The 27635-nt window shown below is 50.3% G+C and overlaps 1 protein-coding gene and 1 long non-coding RNA gene across 4 annotated transcripts in view; one reads left to right on the top strand and one right to left on the bottom strand.

The window, feature by feature from the left end:
• LOC128420616 (uncharacterized) overlaps positions 1–27635 on the bottom strand; it is a 393346-nt gene that overhangs the window by 212191 nt on the left and 153520 nt on the right. The window lies entirely within an intron of this gene.
• Positions 1–27635, top strand: part of EXOC6B (exocyst complex component 6B) — a 208320-nt gene that overhangs the window by 119751 nt on the left and 60934 nt on the right. For all 3 annotated transcript variants that reach the window (XM_053402250.1, XM_053402249.1, XM_053402248.1), the window contains 8 exons: positions 1472–1592; positions 1929–2000; positions 2688–2785; positions 3302–3407; positions 5339–5448; positions 8777–8888; positions 10625–10759; positions 12033–12212. In XM_053402250.1, the coding sequence (XP_053258225.1) occupies positions 1472–1592; positions 1929–2000; positions 2688–2785; positions 3302–3407; positions 5339–5448; positions 8777–8888; positions 10625–10759; positions 12033–12212 (934 nt within the window). The remainder of the gene's footprint in view (positions 1–1471; positions 1593–1928; positions 2001–2687; positions 2786–3301; positions 3408–5338; positions 5449–8776; positions 8889–10624; positions 10760–12032; positions 12213–27635) is intronic.

Here is a 27635-nt window from a genome sequence, read left to right as displayed (position 1 = left end):
GCCTGTCAGGGACTCCTGGGGTTCAAGATGCCTCCTGTGTGACTTCCCACATCCTGAATGATGAGAGCACAGAGGTTTCCCCGGTTCTTGGGATCTTTCTGCTGCTGTGCTGAGCCAGTGCTCCCGCAGGGGCAGACGCAAAGGATTTCTCGGCCCGGCTGTGGAGCAGAATGGAGCTCAGGTTTAACAGAAGCCACAGCATCAGGAGAGGCATAGTTCTCAAACGCCAGAGAAGTGTGCATTCACCAGACTTTCCCAGGTCATCGGTGGGAAAAGGCCTGCAGAGCAAATAATTATAGGAGATGTGAGCAAAGGAGCCAAGTGTGTGACTCGAGGGACACACACACACACACACACACACACACACACACACACACGAGTCTGAAGCCCAGTTGCAAGTGCAGTGCTAAGTAGAGGTGCATATTTAGAGGAAGTTGCCTGAAAAGATGGTCCTAAGAACATAAGGCGAGCCCTGCAGCTGGATCACGCCACCTAGCCCAGCATCCTGTTTTCACTGTGGTCAAGCAGATCTTTCTTCTCCTTCTCCTTCTTCTTTTTCTTCTTCTTTGGTGATCCCTCGTAGCCGAGTAAGATTGTCTTCCATAAACACGGTTTTAACAATGAGTCCGTAAGAGACTTTGGAGGCCAATTGGATCCACACGTCCTTCCACAGTGGGGACATTGGTTTCTGGACAGGAGTTGATCCCAGTGAGGGTTTGCCAAGCATGCCTTCCTCTTAGCACATTTCTCCCTTGCGTCCTGAGTTTGAGTGTCTTCACAGTCCATGACACCTTTGGTAAAGGCTGTTCTCCAACTGGAGTACTCGCAGGCCAGTGTTTCCCAGTTGTTGGTGTTTATACTACATTTTTCTAGATTTGCCTTGAAAGAGTCTTTAAACCTCTTTCGTTGGCCACCAGCATTATGCTTTCCATTTTTAAGTTCGGAATAGAGTAGTTGCTTTGGAAGACGTTCATCAGGCATCCGCACAACATGACCAGTCCAGCAGAGTTGATGTTGAAGAATCATTGCTTCAACACTGGGGATCTTTGCTTCAGACAGATGCCCTAATGGGACCTGGGTGCAGAAGCACTCTCCCCCTGGTGATTCCCATCGACTGGCTTCCAGAGAAATCCCACCTCCAAGACAGCATCACGGCTTGCAGCCAATGGTAGCCTTATTCTCTGAGAATTCTTTTGAACCCCCTTTAAGCTTTCCAGCTCTGTCTGTGGCTTCCCAAGGTGAGGCTTTTCCCTGCCTTGGAGCAAGTGGAGGAGACCCATGAACTCCCAATGGTGCACCCGAACCAGAGCTCTGGACCAAGGCTGCTGATGGGGCTTCCCCACGACTTGTAGGCTTGCCAGATGGATTTGCAGGAGCCCACCCAGCTTGCAGATTCTGTCAAATTCCATGCGGACTCAAGGACACCTGAGCTCGGCTCCTTACAGCCTCCCCTTCTTTTCCCTTCTGGCAGCTTCTTCGTCATTGAGGACCACGTCCTGCACACAAGCCAGGGCTTGGTGGACAGAGTCTACATTGATGAGCTCTGGGAGATGGCGCTGTCAAAGACGATCGCTGCTCTCCGGACGCATTCCGTGAGTATCAGTCCTTTCGTCTGAAGTGGTTGTAGGTGGGCCTTGGTCCTAGGAAAACACCGTTGCAGAAGTTGGGTGGGTGGGTGGGGTTCCAGTGGTACCCTCTCTGCAACGAAAGCCCTTCACTGTATTCCTCATTTTTTTAAGGCAGGGCCTTGGTTACTATTGTTTTTCCTAGCATCTGAAGTCTATGAGGGGAAGGCAAAGTTAAAAGAGAACGTTTCTTGTTTCTTTTTCACACACCCTCCCGGTGTGCTCCCTGTTCTGACCCTTCTGGAAGAAAGGTGGGGTGGAAGAGTAGCATGTCAATAAATAACCCTTTCCCCTCTCTTACAGTCCTACTGCTCTGACCCCAACCTGATTTTGGACTTGAAGAATCTCATCGTGCTTTTCGCTGATACGCTTCAGGTGTGTAGCTCCTCTTTGTTGCTCCCACTGCCCCATAGGTCTGCCAGCTTTCTGTCAAGTGCCCAGGACCTCCTCAGCCAGCCTTCTGAACCTGGGCCCCTTCTCTCTGCCCCCCAACCCTTGCCTTGCTCAGAGGGCGCTGCCCTACAATTTGCCGCTTGCAGCAGCTGGTGACCCCCCGAATCTGTACAACACTGGGCCTTACCTGACTCTCCCCATTGCTTGAGTGGCTGTAGCTTGCTGCCAAGGTTCCCCTGAGAGGTTTTCCTGCTCCTGCGAGACTTGCCTCTTCCCTTCATGTTCTGAAATTCCATCCATGGTTTTCTGGGCTTCATATAGGAATGGGTTTCTTAGCCGTGATCCCTGCATTGCAGGGGATTGGGCTCGATGACCCTTGGGGTCTCTTCCAACTTTGCAATTCAAGGAGTCTGTGGGGAGGGGCTGCCCAAAGTGTTCCCCGCTGCAATTTCCTGTGCTCCACCCTAGAAGTGCAGCTTCCTTGGGGCCCTGCTCAAGGCTCCAAGGGTCCCCCAGAAGCCAAGGGGCAGAGCACCATCGCTGCTTTCCATGTGACCCTTCAGGATGCGAAATGTGAACGTGCTGCATTGCCCTTCTGTCTCCCTGGATTTGGCGTCCTGTGTAATGTGTGCCTTCCGTGTGCTGGAATGTTTGTGTGTCTCTGCCCAGGGATACGGCTTCCCCGTCAACCACCTCTTTGACTTGCTACTGGAAATCCGGGATCAGTACAGTGAGACTCTGCTGAAGAAGTGGGCAGGAGCCTTCAGGTGAGGCTAATTTCAGAAGCCCCCGGGGGCTGGTCTCAAGCGTTGGGGGGCAGAGACCTCGGAGATGCCGGCTGCCTCCTTTTCTCTTCCCCTGGCAGGATGCTTCTGTACCTCAGGGGAGGGGGCGGCACCTGGGTTACACCTGCTGCAGGGCTGGGTCTCACTCCAGGGAGGTTTTTGTGGGCTGGGGGAGGCTGCGTGCGCAAGGGGCTGCTTCGATTTGGCCCGAGGGTGGCACCTGCTCCCTGCCTGCCTTCCACACGCTTGACTGTATGCTCTGCAGGAGAAGCAGGACGGTGCCCACCTGCCCCCAGTAGCATTCCTGGGTCCTCAGTGGATCCTGGCAATCTTCTGTCTCCATCGTCAGAGTCACTCTTCTGCTTCATTTCATTTCACTTCTTGCAAATGCTCCTGTGGTGCTTCCTGGGAGGCCAAGGCCTTTCTCCTCCTACCTGAAGCAGAGCGAGCTCCATCTTTCTCACTGTCCTCCTTTATTGTCATTGCGGCATTTCACAGAAACATTTTGGATTCAGATAACTACAGTCCCATCCCGGTGGCCAACGAAGAGCAGTATCAGAAAATGGTCGGGCAGTTTCCCTTCCATGATCCGGAGCTGGAAAAGGTAAGTGGGGGGCAGGTAGGTGGGGCTTGGGGTCTGGTGGGGTTATTATGTTGCTGTTGATTTTTTGTATCTTTCTTTTGGAGCTAATGATTTATGTGGAAATTGTCCACTTTGGTTGTGTCCTGCTGATGTTTAGCTTATTGCTTATGACTACCGTGTTTTTTAAGACACACTTTTTTCTTCCTAAAAAGGGGAAATGTCTGTGCGTCTTATGGAGTGAATGTGTGTTCCCTGGAGCCGAATTGCTCTTATGGAGTGAATGCGTGGTCCCAGGGGCGAAAAGCAGATCATGCTTTTTTTTTTTAAAGAGAGAAGTGGGTGTTGAAACAAAGCCGCTGATCGTTTGCCGATCGGGAGCGAGATAAGGGACGCTAGCAATAGAGGAGGCTGCCTGGGAGGGAGGAGGTAAAAGCCCATGGATCCTCAGGATTTTTGCACTGGGTCACCCCAAATTCACCATCAGATCACATAGCATGTCCATGGCTACAGCCTTCATGAAAAAAAAACATTGCATCCACTGTTGCCTGGGGCCACAGTGGCGCAAAAACGTGGTTACAAAGCACGGATCCACATGGATCCCCAGGATTTTTGCATTGGGCTACCCTAAACTCACCATCAAATCACACGTCTGTAGCCACAGCATGAACCACAAAAATCATACATCCACTGTTTCGTTCAGAATATTTGTTTTGTTTTGTTTTCCTCCTCTAAAAACTAGGTGCGTCTTATGGTCAGGTACTTACATAATTTTTGTAGGCTTTGATCTGCCTTGAACATGGTTTTGCTGCTGGAAAGTCGGCATGCAAATAAAATGATTTATTGATTGAGGTGGTGTGTCAGAGCTTCCCTTTGCTCCCCCTTAGAGACTTTTCAAGAAAAAGCTGGGCAGGCACCTATCCTTTAAACTGAGAATGTTCTTCCTCAGGGAAGAGGGCAAGCTCCTTAGCTCAGAAGAACCTCTCCCTGCAGAGGCAAGGGGGAAAGGGCCTTGGGTGAAGACTAGAAAACTCTCCAACTTGGTCAGACTTTAGAGAAATAAACTTTTTCCCTGGCAAACATGAGCAGGTTGGTGCAGAGGAGTCTTCACCAACCAGATGCTTTAGACTGCGACTTCCATAAGCTTGAGCTGTCCTGGTAGGGCATAAGGACATAAGAATGGCCTGCTGGATCAGGCCAAAGGCCCATGTAGTCCAACATCCTGTTCTTGCAGTGGCCAACCCGGTGCCCGTGTGAAACCTGCAAGCAGGACATGAGCCCAGGAGCAACTCTCCCCTCCTGTGGTTTCCAGCAGCTGGATTTTGGAAGCAGTCACTGCCGCCTCCTGTGGAGTTGAGAGCAGAGCCATCCTGACTAGTAGCCCATCGATGGCCTTATTGTCCATGAATTTGTCCAGTCCTCTTTTAAAGCCAGCCAACTTGATGGCCATTGCAAAACAGCTGGATAGCACCAGGTTGTCCAAGGCTGGTGGTGTAGCGATAGGCAGAGGAATGTCACGGAGGACCTGGGCATTGGTTCCTGATGGCCACAGCTTTAAGGCTAGTGACTTTAAGGCTAAATGACTTCAAAGGAATTCTGTGCCCGGTGCCACCCACGTTGGTTGAGGTGCCAGTGGGGAGCTTGCTGGCATGCCTCTTTCAGCCTCCCTTTGCTTGTTCCTATGGGAGGCCTGTGCTGCTGAAGAAAAGATGCTGGCCTGCGTGCCAGCTGCCCCAAAGCAACGTTGTGTGGGATTGATTCTAGGACTAGAAGGCCCAGTGAAAGAGAAGCCAGGCTACTCTGCGTGGGGGAAAGACTTTGTCCAAGAAGGACTCCTGAAAGGGGAGACGGGGGAGCAAAGGGGCTAAGGTCTTATCTGTGGAAATAATAATAATAATAATTAATAATAATGGCACGCCTTGGGGGTTCTCTCACTCTCCTCTCCCTTTTTTCAGCAACCGTTCCCCAAGAAATTCCCCTTTTCCGAGTTTGTGCCTAGAGTTTACAGCCAGATCAAGGAATTTATCTATGCTTGTCTGAAGTTCTCTGAAGACCTTCATCTAAGGTATGACAACCAGATGCTACTGACTCCTCTTGACTTGATAAAAACCAGTGCCTTTTCCCAGGGCATTTTGGGGCATTAAAGCAATTCTCCTTGGGCACCCCCCTTCCTCTCACCAGGTGGTGACAGTGAGCGTTGTCTGTTGAGCCACATAAAAAATGCTGCCATATAATAGGGTCTGCCAGTAATGTTAATCATCAACGTATGTGTAATTTAGATGAAGAAGACAGGCACCCTTCAAAGTACCCTTCCCCACCCAGGCATCCTTCAGGTGGGTTGGACTGTATGGTTCCCATCAGCCCCATCCGGAAAGGTGTATGATGGTGAAACATGTGGGAGTTGTAGGCCAAAACACCTGGAGGGCACCAGGTTGGGGAAGGCTGTCTTAGCCAACGGTTTGTTGCATCAGCTTTCAAGGGAGGAGCTTCAGCCCTGAACAAAACTCGGTGGCCCTTCCCTGTCCATATCAGAAGAAGAAGAGCTTCTGCAAACATAAGCCAACTTTTTATTTTCATTAAAAATGAACACTTTTAGAACGCACCACTTGCTCTGGCCACCAAATCTAGAATTTGAGGGGGGTTTGACCTTTGGGACAGGGTACAAAGAGCCAAGATTGCAGTGGTGTTTATCACAGACGGATGCCTCGAGGTTTCTTCAGGATTGCTTCTCTGATTCCTTCTGGTTCTTCTACTCCTGACACCCCTGGAGTCCCATCTTTTGAAAAACTGTGTGTGTTGCACCACATGTGCCCATGCATTCAGGGCAAATGCTTGCAGAAAATGTCCACCTTGGTTTGGGTAGAGGGTGGAGTTCTCTCCCAAGGGACATTCCAGGGAGTCCAGAGCTTTCCCTTCTGCGGTTCCCTTGAGCAGGACCAACAGAGGCCGCTCCTCTGGCCTGGAGGCCACCTTGGTCCTTCATTAGAAATAAGTGCCTTTATTGTTATTATGTCAAGCCTTGGCTTAAGCAGGGCACTTTTTTCCAGCAGGAGCAATAAGGGAGCTGAGAAAAACAGGCTGCTGCTGCTGCTACTGCTGCTACTGTTGACTCTTCCCTTCAGCTTGACAGCTTGTATTAGTTTTTATTAGGACGTTTGCCTGCAAAGGCGGTGGTGGTTTTTTCTTTCTGCCTTTCTCCTCTCCCCTGTCATTTATGGTGCGCCCCGGAGTGATTGGGGTCAGGCTGTCCATCACAGCCGCCACGAAGGTCACGGCTGCTGCGGCAGGAACTCGGGGGCCGCCAGCCGTCACTGTCACAGATGTCTTTCTTTCGGCACACTCAATAGCTCCCCACCTCCCTGCCCCGCAAAGAGCAGACCCTGCAGCAAAGAACGCGGAGTGTGATTTTTGTTAATTAGGATTCCAAGCAACAAATGCCTCCCCTTGGGGAGTAGTGGGGGGGGGAGGACAAGGAATGTGTACAAGGAGTTGGGGGGGTAGCAGAGGAGGAGGGGGCACTCCTTGCCTCAAACTAGGAGAGTTTAGAGTTGCTCCCTGGTTTGTCTGTCGTGATGCCCTTGAGATAAGAACCTGTAAGGGGCCTGCTGGGTCAGGCCCATGCTCCACCCAGTCCAGTGCCCTGTTCTCACAGGGGTCAAACAGATGCCCCAGTGAGAAAGCCGGAAGCAGGATCCGAGCACAAGAGCCCTCTTCCCTCCTGCCCTTTCCAGCAACTGCAGGTCAGAAGCATCGCAGAGGTAGGAGCCACAGATCGCCCTCTCCTCCTCCATGATTCTCTCTAATCCCCATTTAAAACCATCCGGCTTGGTGGCCACCCCTGCCAGGGAGTCCCATAGGTTGACCGGGCACTGCATGAAGAAGGGCTTTGATCTGTCCTGAATCTCCCAGCCTTCAGCTTCATCGGAGGCTCATCGATACGATAATACGATAATCTTTATTGTCGTCGTCCCATACAGAACAACGAAATTGAAAAAATCTGCACCAGACATTCAAAAACCCACAATCCTGCTATCCCAGCCTGGTTAGCCCTGAAAAACTATGATACCCCATAATTGAATACAATATACTTACATAAAGACTACCTTACACTGCGTTTACATCCTTTCCTTCCTACGCTCTTTCCTTATATTGACGGACTCCTTGTCACTCTGGTCTCACAAAAAAACCCCTTGGCACAGGGCACCCTTCCAAGTCTTGAGAATTGGGTTAGTGCTCCTTTTGGTCCCCTTGGGTGCTGTCCTCACCCAGACTCAGGTAGGCGCATGCCAGGAAAAATGCCAGGTTGATTCCTGTTTCTGGGAACATGACTTGGGCTTCACTCTGGACGCCATTTGGGATGCTGCAGTCACGTCCCTGTGGACTGTTCCACTGGATTGCAGCTGCTGTACATCAACACATGTTGAGGTCTCCACTTGCTACATCTTCCTTTATTTCCCTGTGCTTTCAGACTTGGGTCCGTTCCTGGGCGTATGAAATACATGTAACTTGTTCTGGAATTTGACCAGGAGCTATTATGGCGGTTTATATGAAACAATCAGTGACAGTTTTCATAAATTCAACATGGTTCCATTTATAGTAAAGTTAAAGGGACCCCTGACCATTAGGTCCAGTTGTGACCAACTCTGGGGTTGCGGCACTCATCTCGCCTTATTGGCCGAGGGAGCCGGCGTACAGCTTCCGGGTCATGTGGCCAGCATGACTAAGCCATTTCTGGCGAACCAGAGCAGCGCACGGAAACGCCGTTTACCTTCCCGCCGGAGCAGTACCTATTTATCTACTTGCACTTTGATGTGCTTTCAAATTGCTAGGTTGGCAGGAGCAGGGACTGAGCAATGGGAGCTTACCCTGTTGCGGGTATTCGAACCACTGACCTTCTGATCAGCAAGTCCTAGGCTCTGTGGTTTAACCCACAGCACCACCCGCGTCCCTCCATTTATAGTAGTGTAACATAAAAAGAGAGTGAATCACAGGTGTCTGTTCCTCCTCACCTACTCCCCCCTCCCCCTATTTGGGACTTCATCCTTGTGGGCTCAGCTCAGCTTCTGCCGGGATGTCCCTTCCTTTGTGATGATAGGCTGAAATCTCCATCCTCAACTACTCAACATGCGCACACTCAGGGTGCAAAACATTGCTCGCCATCAGGACTCGTCTGGCTCATTCTGTTCCGCCGTCATGAAAATTCAGAATTGCCATTTGCTGGAATCACAATTCCCCCAGGTCCTCAGTCTGCCTGGATGGCAACCACCTTGTCTTTGATGCTGCGTTTTTGAAAGGGCCACTTGACCCTCTAGGATGATCTGGTTCCAAAGCAATGCTTGGTTCACTGCCCCTTTAAGCAATTTCTCTTCTTCACGTCTCTCTCTGCCTTTCAGCTCCACTGAAGTAGATGACATGATTCGGAAATCGACCAACTTGCTGCTGACTCGAACGCTGAGCAACTGCTTGCAGAACGTCATCAAGAGGAGGAACGTCGGCCTGACGGAGGCGAGTGCTCTGCTTTCGGACGTGTGTGTGTGTGTGTTTGCCCCTGCCTTCATAGTTACTTTGGATATGGGAGCGTGAATTCTGTGTGCCTTCTCCCCAACTTCGTGGGCCTCATCTGAAAGGAAAAGCAGTTTTCAGCAGTCCTGTAGAAAGCCCCCTCTCTACACGCTTGATTTATCTCTTCTCCCACCTACTTCCTTGCCTTGGACACAGGATCTCCCATGTCCAAATCTCAAACACCCCATCATTTCCACCCTCCCCATTAAGGCCATTTTTTGTGCTGTTCCACAAAACAGATGTTTTTTGGAGTGGTGGTGGTAGCTTCTCACGCCTGCTAAAACCGAAAGTCCAAGTGTCCTCTTAGCAGTTCCTTGAAGAAGCACTCCGTGATGCACCTGTCAATTAACGTGGGGCCCCACTGCTCAATGGGGACGTGGGGTCTGGGAGAGCCTGCATGCAACAGGCGTGACTAAAAGTTGAATGTGGTGGTGGTGGTGGGGCTGGCTACCCCCAGTGTGAGTAGATCTGCGATTGCACTTCACCCTCAAGAGATCTTGCACGCATGCGCTGCACTCTCCACCCAGCCTCACCTAATCTTACTAACCCACAAACAGCCAACTTTCTCAGCTTAATAAGGTGGTGGCAAAAGGGGTAGTTAGATTCAGTGGAACCTCGGCTCCCAAACGCCTTGGGAGCCGAACGTTCCAGCTCCTGAATGAATGAAAACCGGAAGTAATTGTTCCGGTTTTCGAATGTTCTTTGGCTTCCGTGGCTTCTGATTGGCTGCAGGAAGCTGCTGCAGCCAATCAGAAACCGTGCCTTGGTTCCTGAACTGTTTCGGGAATCGAACAGACTCCTGGAACAGATTAAGTTCGGGAACCAAGGTTCCACTGTATTTGTTAGAAACCTGGCAGGACTGGGGAGAGTCCTTGGAATGGAAGCAAGTTGGTTTCAAAAAAACGGGAAGATGATCAAAAGTAGCTGAGATGGCTCCAGAGGTAAGAGGGAGCCCTACAACTGATGCGAATCCCCCTTCTTTAGTGTAAAATCCCCAGCACCCGTGGGGGGTGGGTCAGGGAGGGGAAGGCAGGACGAGAAAAAGAGGTTCTGGTTTTCTTTTGTTGTATTGCTCCTCCTCAGAAATACCTGCAGCCTCCTCTTATGTCAGGCGCTGGAGCATTTTTATCTCCCCCCCCCCCAGCCCAAGAAAAAATAACAGGACATGTTTTGCAGCAGTCACAAACCCTCAAATCCTGAGACAACCAAATTGGCTCTTTCTTAATTGCCCCTCCGAGTGCCTGCAGGTTTTCCTAAAGAGCCTTGTCTGAGCTGGGGGGAGGGAGGGAGGAGCTGTCACTCAGGCTCCTGTCACTTAAGACTTATTGGCAAAGGGCTTCAGATCTACTGTCTTGCTTCTTTTTTCTTCCTGTAGCCAGATTGCCTTTTAATGGGATTGGAGACGAGCTGAATTTAGAAAATTCATTAGAGTTTTTCTTCTGCCTCTAGCAGAAATCCTTGGGAAATTCCTTCCCAGAGAGCCGTGAATGGCTTAGAAACATCACCTGTGGGAGAAAAGAGACCCGTTTCTCCGACTCTTTGTCCAGACCTATTGTCTTCTGCCAGAGGCTGTGTCTGAATGACCGCAGGTGCCCATTGTGGGTTGCCTTGGTTTTATCTGTTCCACTGTCGGTTGTTGAAAAACCAAAGTGTGAAATGTGTGTCTGCTCCTTTTCCAGCTGGTCCAGATTATTATCAACACTACGCACTTGGAGAAGTCCTGCAGGTTCCTTGAGGAATTCATAACCAACATCACCAACGTCCTGCCAGAAACCGTCCACACAACGAAGTTATATGGAACGACCACCTTCAAGGTGAGGCTGGTGCCGTGTGCGGGCGGGAAGCTCTGCTAAAGGTACAATAACCAAGCATATTGAAGAACAAGCCCTGCTGAAGCAGAGCCAGCATGGCTTCTGCAAAGCCAAAGCCCATGCCAGGAACCTATTCGAGAATGTCAGCAGGCATATAGATGAAGGTGATTTGGTTAACATCGAGCCATGGAATCATAGAATTGTAGAGTTGGAAGGGACCCCGAGTGTCATTTATTCCAAACCCCCTGCAACGTGGGAATCTCAGCTAAAGCATCCATGACAGACGGCTGTCCAAGTACTGCTTAAATACCGCCAGTGAAGGAGAGTCCCCCACCTCCTGAGGGAGACTGTTCCACTGTTGAGCAGCTCTTACTTTCAGAAAGTTCTTCGTGGTGTTTAGTCAGAATCTCCTTTCTTGTATCTTGAACCCATTGGTTCTGGTCCTACCCTCCAGAGCAGGAGAAAACAAGCTTGCTCCATTTTCCATGTGATGGAATACCTTTAGGTATTTGAAGATGGCTATTGTATTCCTTCTCAGTCTCCTCTTTACTGGGTTAAATTGGGTATAATTCCCTTAACTGTTCTTCAGAAGGCTTCGTTTCCAGACCCTGGATCATCTTGGTAGCCCTCCTCTGTACACATTCCAGCTTGTCAACATCCTTCTTAAATTGTGGTGCCCAGAATTGGACACGGTATTCCAGATGTGGTCTGCCCAAGGCAGAAGAGAGTGGTACTATTACTTCCCTTGATCTGGACACTAGACTTCTGTTGATACAGCCCAGAATAGCATTAGCTTTTTTTGCTGCTGCCTCACCCTGTTGACTCACATTAAGCTTGTGGTCCACCAAGACCTCTAGATCTTTTTCACCTGTACTGCTAGTAAGCTGGGTGTCCCCCATCCTGTATTTGTGCACCTGGTTCTTCCTGCCTAAGAGCAGAACCTTATACTTGGACTTCCAAGAATGATTTCTATTTGGACCTGAGCTTTTTAACTTGTGCATAAATGAACTAGAGTAAGAGCTGAGCAGAGAAGTTGCCAAGTTTGATCGCAAATTGTTTAGTGCCATTAAAGCTCGCCACCATTGTCAAAGGTTTTTCTTTTACTTGCATATTTATTTATTATATAAGCTACGTTTAGTACCTGCCCTTCACAAAAGGCCCCAGGGAGGTTACATCCTCCTGAAGGATCCTGGAGGCAGTCATGGAGGGTCTACCTCACTCAAAGAATTCCAGTTGCAATGCTTTGTTTCCCGCTGAGCCTTCTTCTCTCCCTCAGGACGCTCGCCATGCTGCAGAGGAGGAGATCTACACGAACTTGAACCAGAAGATCGACCAGTTCTTGCAGCTTGCAGATTATGACTGGATGGCCGTCGAGGCAGGTTCAAAGGCCAGCGACTACCTGGTGGACCTCATTGCCTTCCTGCGCAGCACCTTCGCGGTCTTTACACACCTGCCTGTAAGTATGTCTCGGAACACAAAGGTTCTTCTTCTCCCAAAAGCCACTTGGGAAAACCCTGCTGCCTCTGTCCCTTCCTTCCTCCGTCCCTGGCTTCTCTCTGTGTCCTGCTGAGTCCTGCTTGCCATGTGTCATTCACAGGAACAGTTTCCTCTCTAGGATTAAACTCTGAAAGACCAGATCTCCCTGTTTGCAGCAGAATCAGGCTGTGCTTGGTGCAGACTGGCTAGCACCTCTCGTCTTGCACGCCCCTGAGCAGTTTTTCAACTTTAAAAAAACTGTTTGTTTTAAGCGAATTGGTAACACTGAGCATAAGTGCTGTATTATATATATAATGCAACCGCAAGACATTTTTCAAAGGCAGGCAAGCCTGTCTGAATCATAGGAGGGAGTGCCAATCATGCCACCAAATAAGGGTCCAGTTCAATGGTTGGTATGTCTCTGAAACGCTGGGCAAAGGGCGGAGGAAGGTGAAACTGCCTGAGGGTACCTCTGCACTTGCTTTCCATCTTCTCGTGGTGTGGCGTATTCCATTGGAGAAGCAGATTGTGGCCATTCTGAAGATGCTCTAAGCTCTCTGCAGACGATTTTTCTGAGTAGTAGGGAGAGAGCAGGATTGCACCTGCTGGCCTTGCCCCACTCCCACTCCGTCCTCTGTGCAGGATCAGCCTGATCTCATTGGTGGGGCTTTCCCCCCCTGTCATTCCCTCTGGCTGCCACTCAGCGACTTGAGCTTTTGTCGTTGTTTTGAATATACTTTTGGGATTGTGGAGACTGCAGTGGTGAAGTTATCCACCCTTCATTTCAGTCCAGGCTCAGGAAGTATTTAGCAAATCTCGGGGGTTGTGCATTTTCCTTGGAGCCAGGTGCCCCCCACCCCCCGCCAAATCCAGGCCTCAGAATAAAGAGAGTTCAGCTCTGTGTGTGTGAGAGAGGTGGGGAGTGAGGGCCCCAGTTTTCTCACCCATGTAATTTGGATGGTCCTTTCACATTAGTGGCAAATGGGAGAAGAAGTGAGCAACGTACAACAGGGTGAAATTAGTATCCGTTGTCAGTGACTACATTTCAGTGAAATGTGAGCACGCACAGTCCGTTGGGAGACCCTCTTGCGGATCTTGCACGCAATATTTAGTTTTGGTCATTGCATATCGTGACGTTGAAGGGGATGCTCTCGCCTGCCCTGCTTTCCCTGGGACAGGGTTGGGGAGAGCCCCACTCCTCAGTCCAAGGTCTGGCTTATAGAGCCCTCCAGTTGGTGGTCTCCTTTAGCAGCTCAGCTCTGCGGGGGAGGCTTTTCCACCCGAGCATAAAGCATCCCTAACGTGGAGATGTGCGGGAATGCAGGACGTGTCTGCGATGATTTATGGGATGGGTCTGGAGCGATTAATCTTCCTTAAACCATTAATGATGTTCTCCCAGATTGATCAGGACGTTCTCAAAGTGGGGCTGGGAGAGACCGAGCAGAAACGGTTTCCCCTGCTTTCAGGTGGGCGCTTCTTTCTCAGGCCCAGAAATGGTCTGGTGGGGAGCTTGGAGGTGGCTGCTCTGTCGGAGAGTCTGGACAGGACGTGCTTCCCCAAAGAGGGTGGCATGACCCCTCTGGTCCTGACGGACGCTTCTCCATCCTGCTGCTTCCTCACTGGCTTGAGAAGAGGGCAGCAAATTGGAGCTGGGACCCGCACACCTTGCACTGTCAAATGCTCAAGCCCAGGGTGAAGAGTTCGCACATGAGGGAGGGGCCCTCCAGCCTCTTATGGCCGCCACCCAGAGAACTTCCATGGTGGTTTGGAGTAACCATTTTCAGATGGCCTCGAATGAGTGGAACGCACTCAGGGATGAAACCCAGGGCCTGGGACCCCCACCCCACCCCGAATGCACTAGTCGAGCAGGGCGGTAGTGGTTCGCCACAAAGGAATGGGAGGCAAACCCCGGCACCCAAATCTAAAATAAAACAAGCTAGTATTTTTTATATATATCTTTTTCAAAATGGTCTCCAGCTCTTTTGAGAACGGGTCTCTGGTTGCAGGAGATGGCTATCATGGCTGAGAGAGAGAGAGAGGGAGCCCCTTTGTCCCTGGTGGCTGCCTGTTATTTTAATTTCATGTCAGACAAGTCAGAGTAAATCGCCCGGACAGATCTGCGCCAAGCGTGCGGATTTGTTGACTCTAAGCCTTTTGCAGATGGAAGGTTATGTCAACACCTATGGCGGGGCTGTCAGCTTAACAAAGCAAGGAAGTTTTTTATTTGTTGGGGAAAGGAGTGTTTTTCTGTTTTGATTTTTAAGTTTCCTTTAATCCTCGGAGGCTTGTATCTTGATAACCTTCTTGTGCGGGGTAATCGGGGAAGGTCAGGAGGTTACGGCGACCTGGGAAGGGGAAGTAATCTTTCAGCAATCCTCCCGGCCGTAATCGGCTCCAGCAGTTCAGCCTGAACTCTTTGCAAGGGGAGCCTGCTGCTCTCCCTCCCTCCCTCCGCCTCTCCCTCGCTTTCCCCCTCCTCCCCTGTTTACTTTGGGCCAGATGGTGAGCGCAGATTTCAGATGGAACCGTGAAAAATCTTTAAAAGTCTTGCTTGGTTCCAGGCCCTCCTTCGCGGGTCGATCTGGCCGTCCCCGTCCTTGCACAGAAAGCCTTTGCTTGCCCCGGGTGGTGGAGAGCTTTGCAAAGTTTATTTCCCCATACAGTGGTACCTCGGGTTACAGTCGCTTCAGGTTGCAGACGCTTCAGGTTACAGACTCCGCTAACCCAGAAATAGTACCTCGGGTTAAGAACTTTGCTTCAGGATGAGAACAGAAATGGCGTGGCGGCAGCAGGAGGCCCCATTAGCTAAAGTGGTGCCTAGGTTAAGAACAGTTTCAGGTTAAGAACGGACCTCCAGAATGATTTAAGTTCTTAACTGTAAAGGAAATTTGCCCCTTTGGATGGGCTCGTCAGTGCATCTGTAATGCAGCTGCTCACGTATCCGAAATGTGAGGGAAACGGCACCTCCTGGTTTGGATACCAAAGCCCCATCATGACCTAGGAGCTGGTGGGCGAGGGGGGCGCATATGTGGGGCAAGGGGGGAGGGTAAGCTGGGACCCACAGAGCCCTTGGCCAACATCTTGCCTTGACCATAAGCTCCCTTGAGCGAGCCAGGCTTCCTCAGCTGCAGACCCCATCTGCAATATGCGGGCAGTAAGACTGGCCTACCTTGCAGGATTGCTGTCAGAAAAGGCGAGTGACAGGCATCATGGCAGAAGTTTATAAAATAATGCACAGTGTGAAGAAAGTGGATAGAGGAAAGTTTTCTTCCCTCTCCGATAACCACAGAACATTCAAGGAACTGAATGTTGAAACATGCAGGACAGATAGAAAGCCCTTCCTCACACAGTGCAGAATTATGGAGGCACCCCCAGCGCTGGCATAGCTAGTGAGCCCAGCAGCAGAATCCGCTGGGAAGGGGCCTTTGGCAAACATTATTGAACCCCAGAGACACCCCTGGCTGGTGATGCCCCTCAGTTTGTGAACCCCCCTCCCCCCTCCAGACACAAACAGAGTCCTCCATCTGGCCCAGCGACCTGATCCCAGTGGCAGTTCCCCCTTCCTCCCTCCTCACCCAGATCTTATTATTATTATTATTAGTTATTAAATTCATGTATCACCCTTCATCCGAAGATCACAGGGCAGTTTACAAGATGAACACCCACAAAGTATTTCTAGAAATATTTGTATACCACTGTGTCATAAACACGCCCCCATCAAAGCAATAAAAACATAAAACTATGCAATAAAAGCCATATAGAAAAGGCTCAAGACAGAGATCAGTTAACTGTTGCGGAAAGAGGTATTCTTAATTGTCTGCCTAGCCTTGGTGGAACAGACAACTTTTCAGCAGGCCTTGAGATGTAGAAGCAGAAGGCACCTGTGGGATTTCTGTTGGCAGAGAGTTCCACCGGCGCCTCTGAATTCTCGCAAGCAAGGCCGGCCCCCTCCCCCTCCTCTGCAACTGCTGCTTGGAGCTCTTCTTCCTCTGGCCTCAGGGCAGGGGTCCCCCGGTCCCCCAGATTGCTTCCCTTGTCCTTGGCCAGGCTGCCTGCGGAAGAGAAGCCGGTCCGTGACTTGCCCAGGCAGTGCTTCCCTTCCTCCCTGCGGAGGAGGACGGTGCCAGCTGCTGCGTGGAGCCAGACTGCCCCCTTCACCTGCCCCCTTTGGCTGCCATCGCCCCCTCTTGCTGCCTGCCAGCCGGGTGGGCCTGTGTCTTCTGAAGCTTCCTATCTTGACCTTCCCTCCCCAGGGGGATTCCTATGCCCACTCAGCCATGCCGGTGAGTATGCCCAGTGCGCTGCCCGCGTTCCATGCCGCCCTGCTTGCCCCTTGTCTGTTAGAAGGTTCCTTGAACCAGCCGAGGCCTGCGGGCCCAGGAGGCGGTGGGGGGGGGCAGAGGAGGGAGCCCTGCGCCTTTATCCCGGGAACAGAAGAACCGCAGCTCCAGGCCTCAGATCCCTCCGGGGCAAGGCAGCCGCTACAGGCGCTGCTCAAAAGGGTCATAACTGTTTAATGGTCCAGACATGGCCCAAGGCAGGTGGGTGGTGGGTGCTGGGTGCAGGTGGTTCCCAAAGCACCCATCGTCCCTGCGGTGCCCTCCTTTGGCCAGAGGGTGGCACTCGAGTTCAGACGTGCTCTGAGGCTCCATCCCCCAGTTTGTCCATTCCCAGTTCCTCTGCCGTAAGTCAAGGTGAGAGATCAGCAGGGCAAAGGCCACCTGGGAGGATGCGGGAGCAGAGGGCAGGCTCTTACGCAGGGCACCGTGGAGCAGCGAAAGAGCTGGCAGGCTGCTTGGGCCAAGCTCCACTAAGTGCAGCAGGCTGTCCTGTGCCCAAAGTGCCTTCTCCAGCCTCACCTTGAAATCCTTTGAGGAAGGACATTTCTCGGTCCTTGGGAATTTTCTCTGTAAGATTCAGCCCTGGACCACCTTAAGCTTTGCTCCCTGTCCTCTCCTCACAGGCCAGAGGACTTGCATGGAGGACAGTTTCTCCTTTGGCATAGAATCAGAGTATTGGAGAGTTGGAAGGGACCCCAAAGGTCTGCTAGTCCAGCCCCCTGCAATGCAGGAATCTCAACGAAAGCATCCATGATCCAGCGGGAAGCGGATCTTGCTCTACAAGCCCCTGTGGAATCCGCAGGAAATGTGTATGAGCTCCCTGGGAATCTTGCTGTTTCCAACTTGGGGTGCAGAAGAACCCTGACTCCCTTCTCCCCTCCCTCCTGGGAGCTGCTGCCCCCCCCCCACCTCAGTGAAAGGCAGAAATGCAGCCTTCTGGTTCAATGAACGCTTCTAACAGCTTCCATCACTGCTTGGTTCACCTCTGGTAGAGAAGCTCATCCAAGTCTGTCCTGGCTCTCCCCCCCCCCCCCACTTCCAAGAGGGCATTAACCCCACGTATGCTCCACCGCTAGAGGCATAGCCACTTTGCCGTTTGAGTCTCTGGCATGCAAGGATGGACACCGGTGGACTCGTGTCCCAGGGAGCTCCGCCTTAAGTCCTTTTGGGCTCCAAACAGCTGCAGTCTCTGCCACCCACATCAGGGTAGCTCCACTTGGGTCACCCGAGGGAGGTGGTTCAGTGTCCGCAGGTGGGGTTAATTCCTGGTGCCCCACAGGCTTCTTGAAGGGGGGGCTGGCCAGCAGCCGAGAAGGAGCTCTCCACACTTTTCGGTCAGCCTCCCGGCTCTTGTCCAGGATAAGCAGTTCTTTGCAGCCAGTGTGGTTGGCGGGGAAGGCGCTGTGCCCTGTGGCCACTGAATCCAGATGAAGAGCCGGGAGGCGGCAGCGGTGGAGCCCGCAGAGGTGGGTGCCCAGGGCTGGAGGGCTCCTTCTGCTGGACGTGGGACAAGGGACGTCACCCCGTGTCTGAGAGGGACTCGGCTTTCCCACCCAGCTGTGTGTCTTAACTACCATCGTTTTAAAAACGTAAATAGTCTCACGTTGCATTCTCTAGTTAGTTTCTACTAACAGAGCAAGCCCGGCACTAATCCAGTCGGCATGTTAGAAAGATCAGAGTGCACCCTTTGTCCGTTCCACACTCTGCTACCAAAGATGGTTCCAAATCAAGTTTCCGGATGCCTGCCCCAAAGGCTGCATTGGGCAGGAGATTTTGGGGTCCTTAATGTGTCTCTCTCACGTTTGTGGAGAGGTAAGGATTCCCCTAGGCTGCAGCATAGTACCAATAATCTGCTACAGCACCATCCCAAGTCCTTCCTCAGGTGCAAGGGGCTTGGCTCTCTCCCTTCCTCCAGGTGGCATTGACTGGGGGGTGGGTTACACCTGCCTACAAGAAGCCGGAGGACTTCATAGAAAGAGAGAATTGTAGAGTTGTAAGGGACCCTGAGGGTCATGTAGTCCAACCCCCTGCGATGCAGGGATCTCAACTAAAGCGTCCAAGACAGATGGCCACCCAACCTCTAATTAAAAGTATGAGCTTTCGTGTGCATGCACACTTCACATACACGGGTATCTGAAGAAGTGTGCATGCACACGAAAGCTCATACCAAAGCTCATACCAATAACTAACTTAGTTGGTCTCTAAGGTGCAACTGGAAGGATTTTTTTTTATCCTGTGAGGTAGTTTAGGCTGGGAGGCAGTGACTGCCCCAAAGGTCACACCCAGTGAGCTTCATAGCTATGGAGGGATTTGAACCCAGGTCCTAGTCTGACACTGTTGCTTGAAGGAATCTTTACTGTGACTTGGAGGAGGAGGATGATTATAATCTAAATAAATAAACAAATAAACAAATAAATAATTTACACCCCACCCATCTGTCTGGGTTTCCCCGGCCACTCTGGGCTGCTTCCAACAAAAGTTTTAAAATACATTAAAACACCAGTCATTAAAAACTTCCGTAAACAAGGCTGCCTTCAGATATCTTCTAAAAGTCAGATAGTTGTTTATTTCCTTGACATCTGATGGGAGAGCGTTCCACAGGGCAGGTGCCACCACCGAGAAGGCCCTCTGCCTGGTTCCCTGTAACCTCACTTCTTGCATGGAGGGAACAACCAGAAGGCCCTTGGGAGATGGACCCCGGTGTCTGGGCTGAACGATGGGGGTGGAGACGCTCCTTCAGATATACTGGACTGAGGCCGTTTAGGGCTTTCAAGGTCATCACCAACACTTTGAATTGTGCTCGGAAACGTACTGGGAGCCAATGTCGGTCTTTCAAGACCGATGTTATGTGGTCTCGGCGGCCGCTCCCAGTCACCAGTCTAGCTGCCGCATCCTTTGTGCTGCTTGCGCATGTACTGTGCGTGGGCAGGAGAACCAGCTGCAACTCTCTGGCCTCTATAGACAACACGGCGTGTCGGGAAGAGGCAACTAATAAAACGGAAGTTCCAGGCCATTGAGTGTGTGTGTCTGTGTGTGTGAGTGAGATCGCTATCTGTGTTGAATCAGCCTCCTCCTACCAAGATGGCAGCTGCTTTGTATTTCATGGAAAATCTGCCCAACGGAAAGAATGTTGTTTCGAAAACAAGTCCTGGAGAAAGGAAAAGCCACACAAGAGCTGCCCGAAAAGGTGTCGTCATGCTGTGCCGGCCAGGGACCAGGGAGCCTGGCTTCTTGGTGGGTGGCGCTTGACGTCTGTCTTTGGAGTGCATCGCCCGCTCTCGTCACTGCACACTTGCACCCTGGGAGGTTTTCCTCTTTCCAAGTTCATAGGGGACAGCCAGCTTTTTACAGAAGCTTTGTAGAAAGTTTGGTGAAATACAAGTCTTGCCCACAAGGAAATTTGCCTTCAATTTTCAAGCCGACCCCTTGAATAGACTTCTTTGCACTGTGGCATCATGACGTCACCCAAGCAACTCAAAGTTGCAGCCCAACTCCTTTTTGGATGCAGGAAGTCCAGAGGTAGAAGATCCACAGCTGGAGGCAGCATGTTGTTGTTTAGTCCTTTAGTCGTGTCCGCCTCTTCGTGACCCCCTGGACCAGAGCACGCCAGGCGCTCCTGTCTTCCACTGCCTCCCGCAGTTTGGTCAAACTCATGCTGGTAGCTTCGAGAACACTGTCCAACCATCTCGTCCTCTGTCATCCTCTTCTCCTTGTGCCCTCCATCTTTCCCAACATCAGGGTCTTTTCCAGGGAGTCTTCTCTTCTCATGAGGTGGCCAAAGTCTTGGAGCCTCAGCTTCAGGATCTGTCCTTCCAGTGAGCACTCAGGGCTGATTTCCTTCAGAATGGAGACGTTTGATCTTCTTGCAGTCCATGGGACTCTCAAGAGTCTCCTCCAGCACCAGAATTCAAAAGCATCCATTCTTCGGCGATCAGCCTTCTTTATGGTCCAGCTCTCACTTCCATACATCACTACTGGGGAAACCACAGCTATAACTATACAGACCTTTGTTGGCAAGGTGATGTCTCTGCTTTTTAAGATGCTGTCTAGGTTTGTCATTGCTTTTCTCCCAAGAAGCAGGCGTCTTTTAATTTTGTGACTGCTGTCACCATCTGCAGTGATCATGGAGCCCAAGAAAGTAAAATCTCTCACTGCCTCCATTTCTTCCCCTTCTATTTGCCAGGAGGTGATGGGACCAGTGGCCATGATCTTCGTTTTTTTGATGTTGAGCTTCAGACCATATTTTGCACTCTCCTCTTTCACCCTCATTAAAAGGTTCTTTAATTCCTCCTCACTTTCTGCCATCAAGGTTGTGTCATCTGCATATCTGAGGTTGTTGATATTTCTTCCAGCAATATTAATTCCGGCTTGGGATTCATCCAGCCCAGCCTTTCGCATGATGAATTCTGCATATAAGTTAAATAAGCAGGGAGACAATATACTGCCATAGAATGGCAGAGATGGAAGGGGGCCCCTCAGGGGCCATCTAGTCCAGCCCCCTGCAAGGCAGGAATCTCACTTAATCATCCCTGACAGGTGGCCCCCCCAGCCTCTGCTTAAATGCCTCCAAGGAAGCAGCGTCCACCACCTCCAAGGGAGTTTGTTTCACTGGAAGCCACAGGAGGGGAGAGTTGCTCTCGAACTCAGGACCTGCTTGCAGGCTTCACGTTAGGGCATCTGGTTACTTGCTGTGAGAACAGGATGCTGAACTAGAGGGGCCATGGGCCTGATCCAAAGGCTCTTCTTATGTTCTTATCCTCTGCCACAGCCCCCCAAAATGTGTTGCTAAGGTAAAGGGACCCCTGACCATTAGGCCCAGTCGTGGCCGACTTTGGGGTTGCAGCGCTCATCTCGCTTTATTGGCCGAGGGAGCCGGCGTACAGCTTCTGGGTCATGTGGCCAGCAGGACTAAGCCGCTTCTGGCGAAGCAGAGCAGCGCACGGAAACACCGTTTACCTTCTCACCGGAGCGGTACCTATTGATCTACTTGCACTTTGACGTGCTTTTGAACTGCTAGGTGGGCAGGAAAAACCCTCACTTTATTTTTTTTAAATAACATTTTTATTAGGGTTTTTACATTACAAAATAGAAAAAGCAAAAAGAAAAAATACAAAATAAAAATAGTTAAAAACAATCAATCTTTTCATCACATTATTTCTCATTTACTTGTTTCCCGGACCTCCTCATACCTCCCTTTTTTGTATTCCAGTTCAATTTATTAGCTCAGCAGTTTCTTTCCCTCTTTATTCTACCCTGATCTTTAATCTTAAGTTATTATAACCTTGAATTTTTACTTATAAAAAACCATTTTTTCATATTCTTTTATACCATTACAGCTAGAAACCACTTAATTTCAATCCAACATCATTCTAACTTTCATTAATTTTACAATATCTCTGTAGGTAGTCTTTAAATTTCTTCCAATCTTCTTCCACCGACTCTTCTCCCTGGTCTCGGATTCTGCCAGTCATTTCCACCAATTCCATGTAGTCCATCACCTTCATCTGCCATTCTTCCAGAGTGGGTATATCTTGTGTATTAAAACTGGGTATCCAATATTGCTTCAAAGCTCAAGTTCGTTGGAGAGATGCTCCCATCTTAATCTGGAATGCAGATTCCATGATGGGAATATATATATATATTGGTCTGAGTTTCCCCAATTCAGTGGTTTCATCATCTCTGCAGAAACTGTTTCTGTTTCTGGAGAAGCTCTGAGGTTTTTCCAGGCAGGATCCAGCGATGGAACGCAAAATAGCAGCCGGTTCGTGGGCTCATCCCCTTCTCCGAGCACAAAGGGCGATCGTGGGACATTCATCAGGAATGAGAGGCAGCAAATTTAAAGCAGACAAACGGAAATGCTTGGTTTCGGCACAGCACATGTTTGACCTGTGGCTCTCCTGCTACAAGCCGAACAGAAGCCAAAGGCTTAGAGGCTCCTCGAAATGAGGACCAGGCAGACTCGTGAATACCTTTAAAAGGCTTGTAAAGAAAAGGCCACAAACCTGTTTTTCACAAGGTAAGGAAGTCATTAATTGACACACGGACAGTTCTGCACTGGGCTTCCTCAACCCTTCTGAAAAACTCGCCCTCAGCCAACTGCGTTTATGCCTAGTTAGTCCTCCAAACTGCATGTGTCAGAATCAACATGCTGTGACTTTTTCAATGGACTAAATAGTCACGGACCTGGCCTGTGGAATGGCCCTCCTGCAGTGCACCTTCTTGACTTGTGCTTGAGGCTGCTGTGGAACTTTTGGCCTAAACTAAGCATTTTGCCCTTATGAAGGGTTCCTGGCAAATAATAATAATAATAATAATAATAATAATAATAATAATAATAAAAAATTTTTATTTGTATCCCACCCTCCCCAGCCGAGGCCAAGCTCAGAGCAGCTAACATCATAAAAACAACACAATATGCATAAAAACAGACATCGATTAATTAAAATACATCTTAAAATTAATTCAAACAAGTTAAAATCTGGGCAGGTGGCAATTATCAGGTTGGAACTGAGAGCCCTTAAGACTTGCCAGGACCAACTGTTTCCACTGATCATAAAAGGACCTGTGAGCGGGTTGGGGGCCTCCTTCGGGCTTGTTTTATACAAAGTCTAATTGCATCCTTCTGAAAGGCCTTGCAGAACAGCTCCGTCTTGCAGGCCCTGCGGAAAGATGTCAAATCCCGCAGGGCCCTGGTCTGTTGTGGGAGAACATTCCACCAGGCCGGGGCCATGGCCAAAAAGGCCCTGGCTCTAGTCGAGGCCAGTCTAATTTCCTTAGGCTTACCTAGAACAACCACCCAATTGCAGAAATCTTAGCCAAGGAATCACATGAGTTTTAATCAGCTGATCAAAGCTCCATCAGAAGAAAGCATTCTTCCTCTGTTTTGAGTTGGTGCCTGCATTTCCTCTTCTGTGAGAGTGATGAAAGAGTGCAGGGAATAGCTCTCCTAAGACGGTGCCTGCCACAGGTGGCTTTGATAAGGATTCTTTTAAGGAACAATTTAAAAATATTTTTTGCCCTCACCAGGGTTTCTATAGGCATTAAGAAACAAGTAACGTTGGGTCGACTGAAAGGTTTCCAGTGGCTTAACCTTGCTGAATAATTGCTTGAGGGTCGCAACTGGGTCCGACTCCTTCACCCTGAGGGCTGTTGCTCCAATCAGTGGAAGCAGCAGACTTTGACTTGGTCTAAGGCACCTGCTTCCCCCACCCAGTCCCTCTTCTAGGTGACTTTGTTGGCTGTTGCTAGATTGCTCTCCTGGCCACATGCCTCCAGGAGCCAAACGCGGCATGTTTGCCTGAGCAGCTTTTTTGGCATCTGCCTGGCAGAAAAGTTGCCCTTGGCTCGCCTGAGGAGCATCCATGCCTAACCACATATTTATACTCTCCTGAGTCATGCTTCAAGAGTAGCCGTGAGGCTGCGGCTGGGATCCCTGGCAGACCAGGGCGTTGCCCACCTTTGCCCTGGCTAGACAAAAGGCCTCTCCTTGGGTTTCTCTCACATAGCTGTGCTGTACCTCTGAGAGGTTTTTAACAGTTGATGTTGTATTGTGCTGCTTAATATTTTGTTGGGAGAGTGGCTGGGGCAACCCAGTCAGATGGAAGCAGGATATATAAATTTTGCCGTCATCTTAGACAAAGCTAACAGTGCCTGGCCTGCTGTTCTCTGTTGTATGCTTGAAGCCTCTCCACGAAAGATGTGGGCAATCCCTCTCTTAGCACAAAGAAGCCCATGTAATAGGGACATCACTGAGCTGGAGTCAGGATTTGGCCCAGGCCACCCACTGAGTCTGTTGAAAACTGAGCTGAGCCTTGGCCTCCCAATCTGGTGGACATGCCCCAGGGCACCACATTGGCACCAGCCTGTGTTGGCTCTTCATGACAGCAGATGTGGTGGTGTGTGGAAGAACCCCCTCTTCGGTATGGGGTGGCAGGGTTGGGCATTTCTGACATTTAAATAGCCATTAGAGATACTAGCACTTGGCTATCTGGTTTAGTTATTGTTTATTTGTACCCTGCCCCCTCTCTGAAGGCACTCAGGGTGGCACACGTCCCCCTGGCAATATGAAAGCATGGAATTGTAGAGTTGGAAGGGAGCCCAAGAGTCATTGAGTCCAAACCCCTTCAATGCAGGAATCTCATCTGAAGCTCCATCACAGATGACCATCCCACCTTGGCTTAAAAACCTCCAAGGAAGGAGAGTCTATCACCTCCCGAAGGAGACTGTTCCACTGTCAAACCACTCTTGCTGTCAGAAAGTTCTTCCCACTGTTCAGTCAGAATTTCCTTTCTACTGCTATAACGCTACTAATTGCTGTATCTCCGTTGTAGTTACAGCTACCCTTAATTAGTTCCATGCTTCGTTTTTGAGTCATTTCCCCAAAGTGATTAGGCAATACAAACATCAACAACAGAGACAATATAGCAACAATTTTCAATCCAGCGCAGATGCAGTCTGGAAGAAAAATCTCCACTTAAAAGGCGGGTCTTCAGTCAGTGTTGGAAAGATGGTGCCTGTCTGGTGTGCAGCAGGAGGCAGTTCCAAAGGGCCAGTGCTCCCATGCTGAAAGGCTTATTCCTGCCTGTGGTTTGTGCAGAATGGATTTCCTGGTGGGATGGTTTCTGCAGGGAGGAATCTCCTTCAGAGGGAGAGATGTTGGGTCATGGAGTGATCAGCCACGAGGTAGTCAGGTGACAGCAGGTATTTTGGGGACAGTTGCGGCTGTTTTATAGAATCATAGAATTGCAGAGTTGGAAGGGACCCCGAGGGTCATCCAGTCCAACCCCCTGCAATGCAGGAATCACAGCTGAATAATCCCCAGTAGGTGGCTACCCAACTTCTGCTTTAAAACCTCCAGGGATGAAGAGTCCACCACCTGAGGGAGTCTGTTCCACCGTCAAGCAGCTCTTACCTTCCAGGGACCAGCCCCAGGGACACTCAGGATGTTTCTGTCCTCTTCAGACTTAAGGGTACAGAGAATTCTTAAAAATTCAGAATCCACAGTGGCAACACCGTCCATGTGCCCTGCAGTGTGTTGGGTGCTGAGTGCTGTCGGGCTTTGGAATTGAGGTGTGTTAACAGGAGAGTCTTGTAACCTGCTTCTCATGGGGCATTTTTGGACAGAGAAGGTGATGTGGCTCTTGCAGAGGGAGAGGCAACAATTGTCTTCATTCAGTTGCGCATGTGGGAATTGGAAAGGTGCCCTGTTCTAAGCATGGATCCAATAAGAGGCCCAATCCATTGGGATCTCCTCCTCCTGCACACAGTGGGTCTTACACAGAATCCGCTCCTGACTGAGGGGGCTGCGGAGGTCCCAGCAAAATGGCAGCTTCTGTTTCTGACCGCAGTGACTCCCTTGTGGCGAGCCTTGTGCTGTGTCAACAAGGACTCCAATTTACTGGCTGAAAACGTCATCCTCTTCCTCTCAGTGAATTCCAAACCCAAGTAAACTCTGTCTGTATAGTTTAGCGCCTGCAGTCCGTCTCCTCCTGTGTCCAAGTCTTTTCCACACACTGGCCTCAGCGTTGGCCACTTGCGATTGTTTCCCATGGACCCAGATCAAATGCCGAGTTGGGCACAGTCTCCAACCGAAAAGAACCTATTAATTTCCAGTTGACTTTGTGAAGTCACTAGCTTCTTTGAAATCCTACGCTTGCCACGTCTAGTGCAAGGAGACATCACCTCTTGCTCAAAAAGCAGCTAACCTTTTTCCTTCCCGCCCCCGTCACAATGTAAATAAAAATTGGGGGACAAATTCAAGTAAAATAACCTGCAAAGGTCAGCTGCCTTCTATCCTAAGTGGATGTGACCTCCACGGAAGGGAAAATTCAGGAATGAGTACTGCGCTGGGCATTGGGGTAGCTGGGCAGTCGGGGGGTCGGGGGGGGACAAGGTTCCTGCCCTTTTTGAGGGGTTTAAGGTTCTGCCATGGCCAGCTTTTGGACACTGGAATAAGAGCCCCCACCAACCCCAAGAACCCGGGACATGATGCTGTGCCAGGGGGCCTTTACAAGCCATGTAAAGGTACCCCTGATCGTTAGGTCCAGTTGCGGACGACTCTGGGGTTGCGACACTCATCTCGCTCTATAGGCTGAGGGAGCTGGCGTTTGTCTGCAGACAGCTTCCGGGTCATGTGGCCAGCATGACTAAGCCGCTTCTGGCGAACCAGAGCAGCGCACGGAAACGCTGTTTACCTTCCTGCCAGAGCGGTACCTATTTATCTACTTGCACTTGATGTGCTTTCGAACTGCTAGGCTGGTAGGAGCTGGGACCGACCAACGGGAGCTCACCCCGTCACGGGGATTCGAACTGCCGACCTTCTGAGGTTCCATTCAACACCTTAGTAGGTGCTCCTTGGGGAAAGTGTAACAAAACCCCTGGCCAGCAGGACATCTTGTGGCAAAGAATTCCATATATTAATTCCACACTCTGTGCCCTGAACCTAGCACCAGTCAGCTGCACTGGGGGATCCTGAGTTCCCGAAGGAGAGAAGTAGGGAACAAACAAACCTTTCTTTGCTCTTTCTTCTCCATTCATATTTTTAAAACCAGTATTGTTTTTCTTCTCCACCTGTACCAGGAGTGACTAACTTGTGGGAGCCCTGTAGATGTTGATGGGCCCCAGATCCTGTTAGCCCCAGGTAGCATGTCCCCTAATCGAGGGTCATCCACTCCAACCCCCTGCAGTGGGATTCCTGCATTGGCCGGGGGTTGGAGTGGATGACCCTTGGGGTCCCTTCCAACTCTACAATTCCATGATTCTGTGATCAATGAATGGTGAGATTTTCAATCCAGCAACACGTGCAGGACCTCCACAGCTTAGCAGCGCTACGATAGCTGGTCTGTTTGTTTTGAAGCACTTTTCTAGGAATCCCCAAGACAGAACATGTTTTTCTTCCTTTCCACTTAGCATGAGCACAAGTTCTTTTGCGATTAGCAACCCTTTAGTTTAGATCCCTTGAACGAGTTCATGGTATGTTTTCCCCAACATCCATCACCTTAAACTTAGTATTTGAACCATGTTACTTGCAGTTTCGTTGCCTATTCATCCAAGCTACAGAATAA

The sequence above is a fragment of the Podarcis raffonei genome, chromosome 9 (assembly GCF_027172205.1).
Source record: "Podarcis raffonei isolate rPodRaf1 chromosome 9, rPodRaf1.pri, whole genome shotgun sequence".
NCBI classification, from domain to species: Eukaryota; Metazoa; Chordata; class Lepidosauria; order Squamata; family Lacertidae; genus Podarcis; species Podarcis raffonei.
Note: the sequence above shows the minus strand (reverse complement) of the source record. Positions and strands in the feature narration are given on the sequence as shown.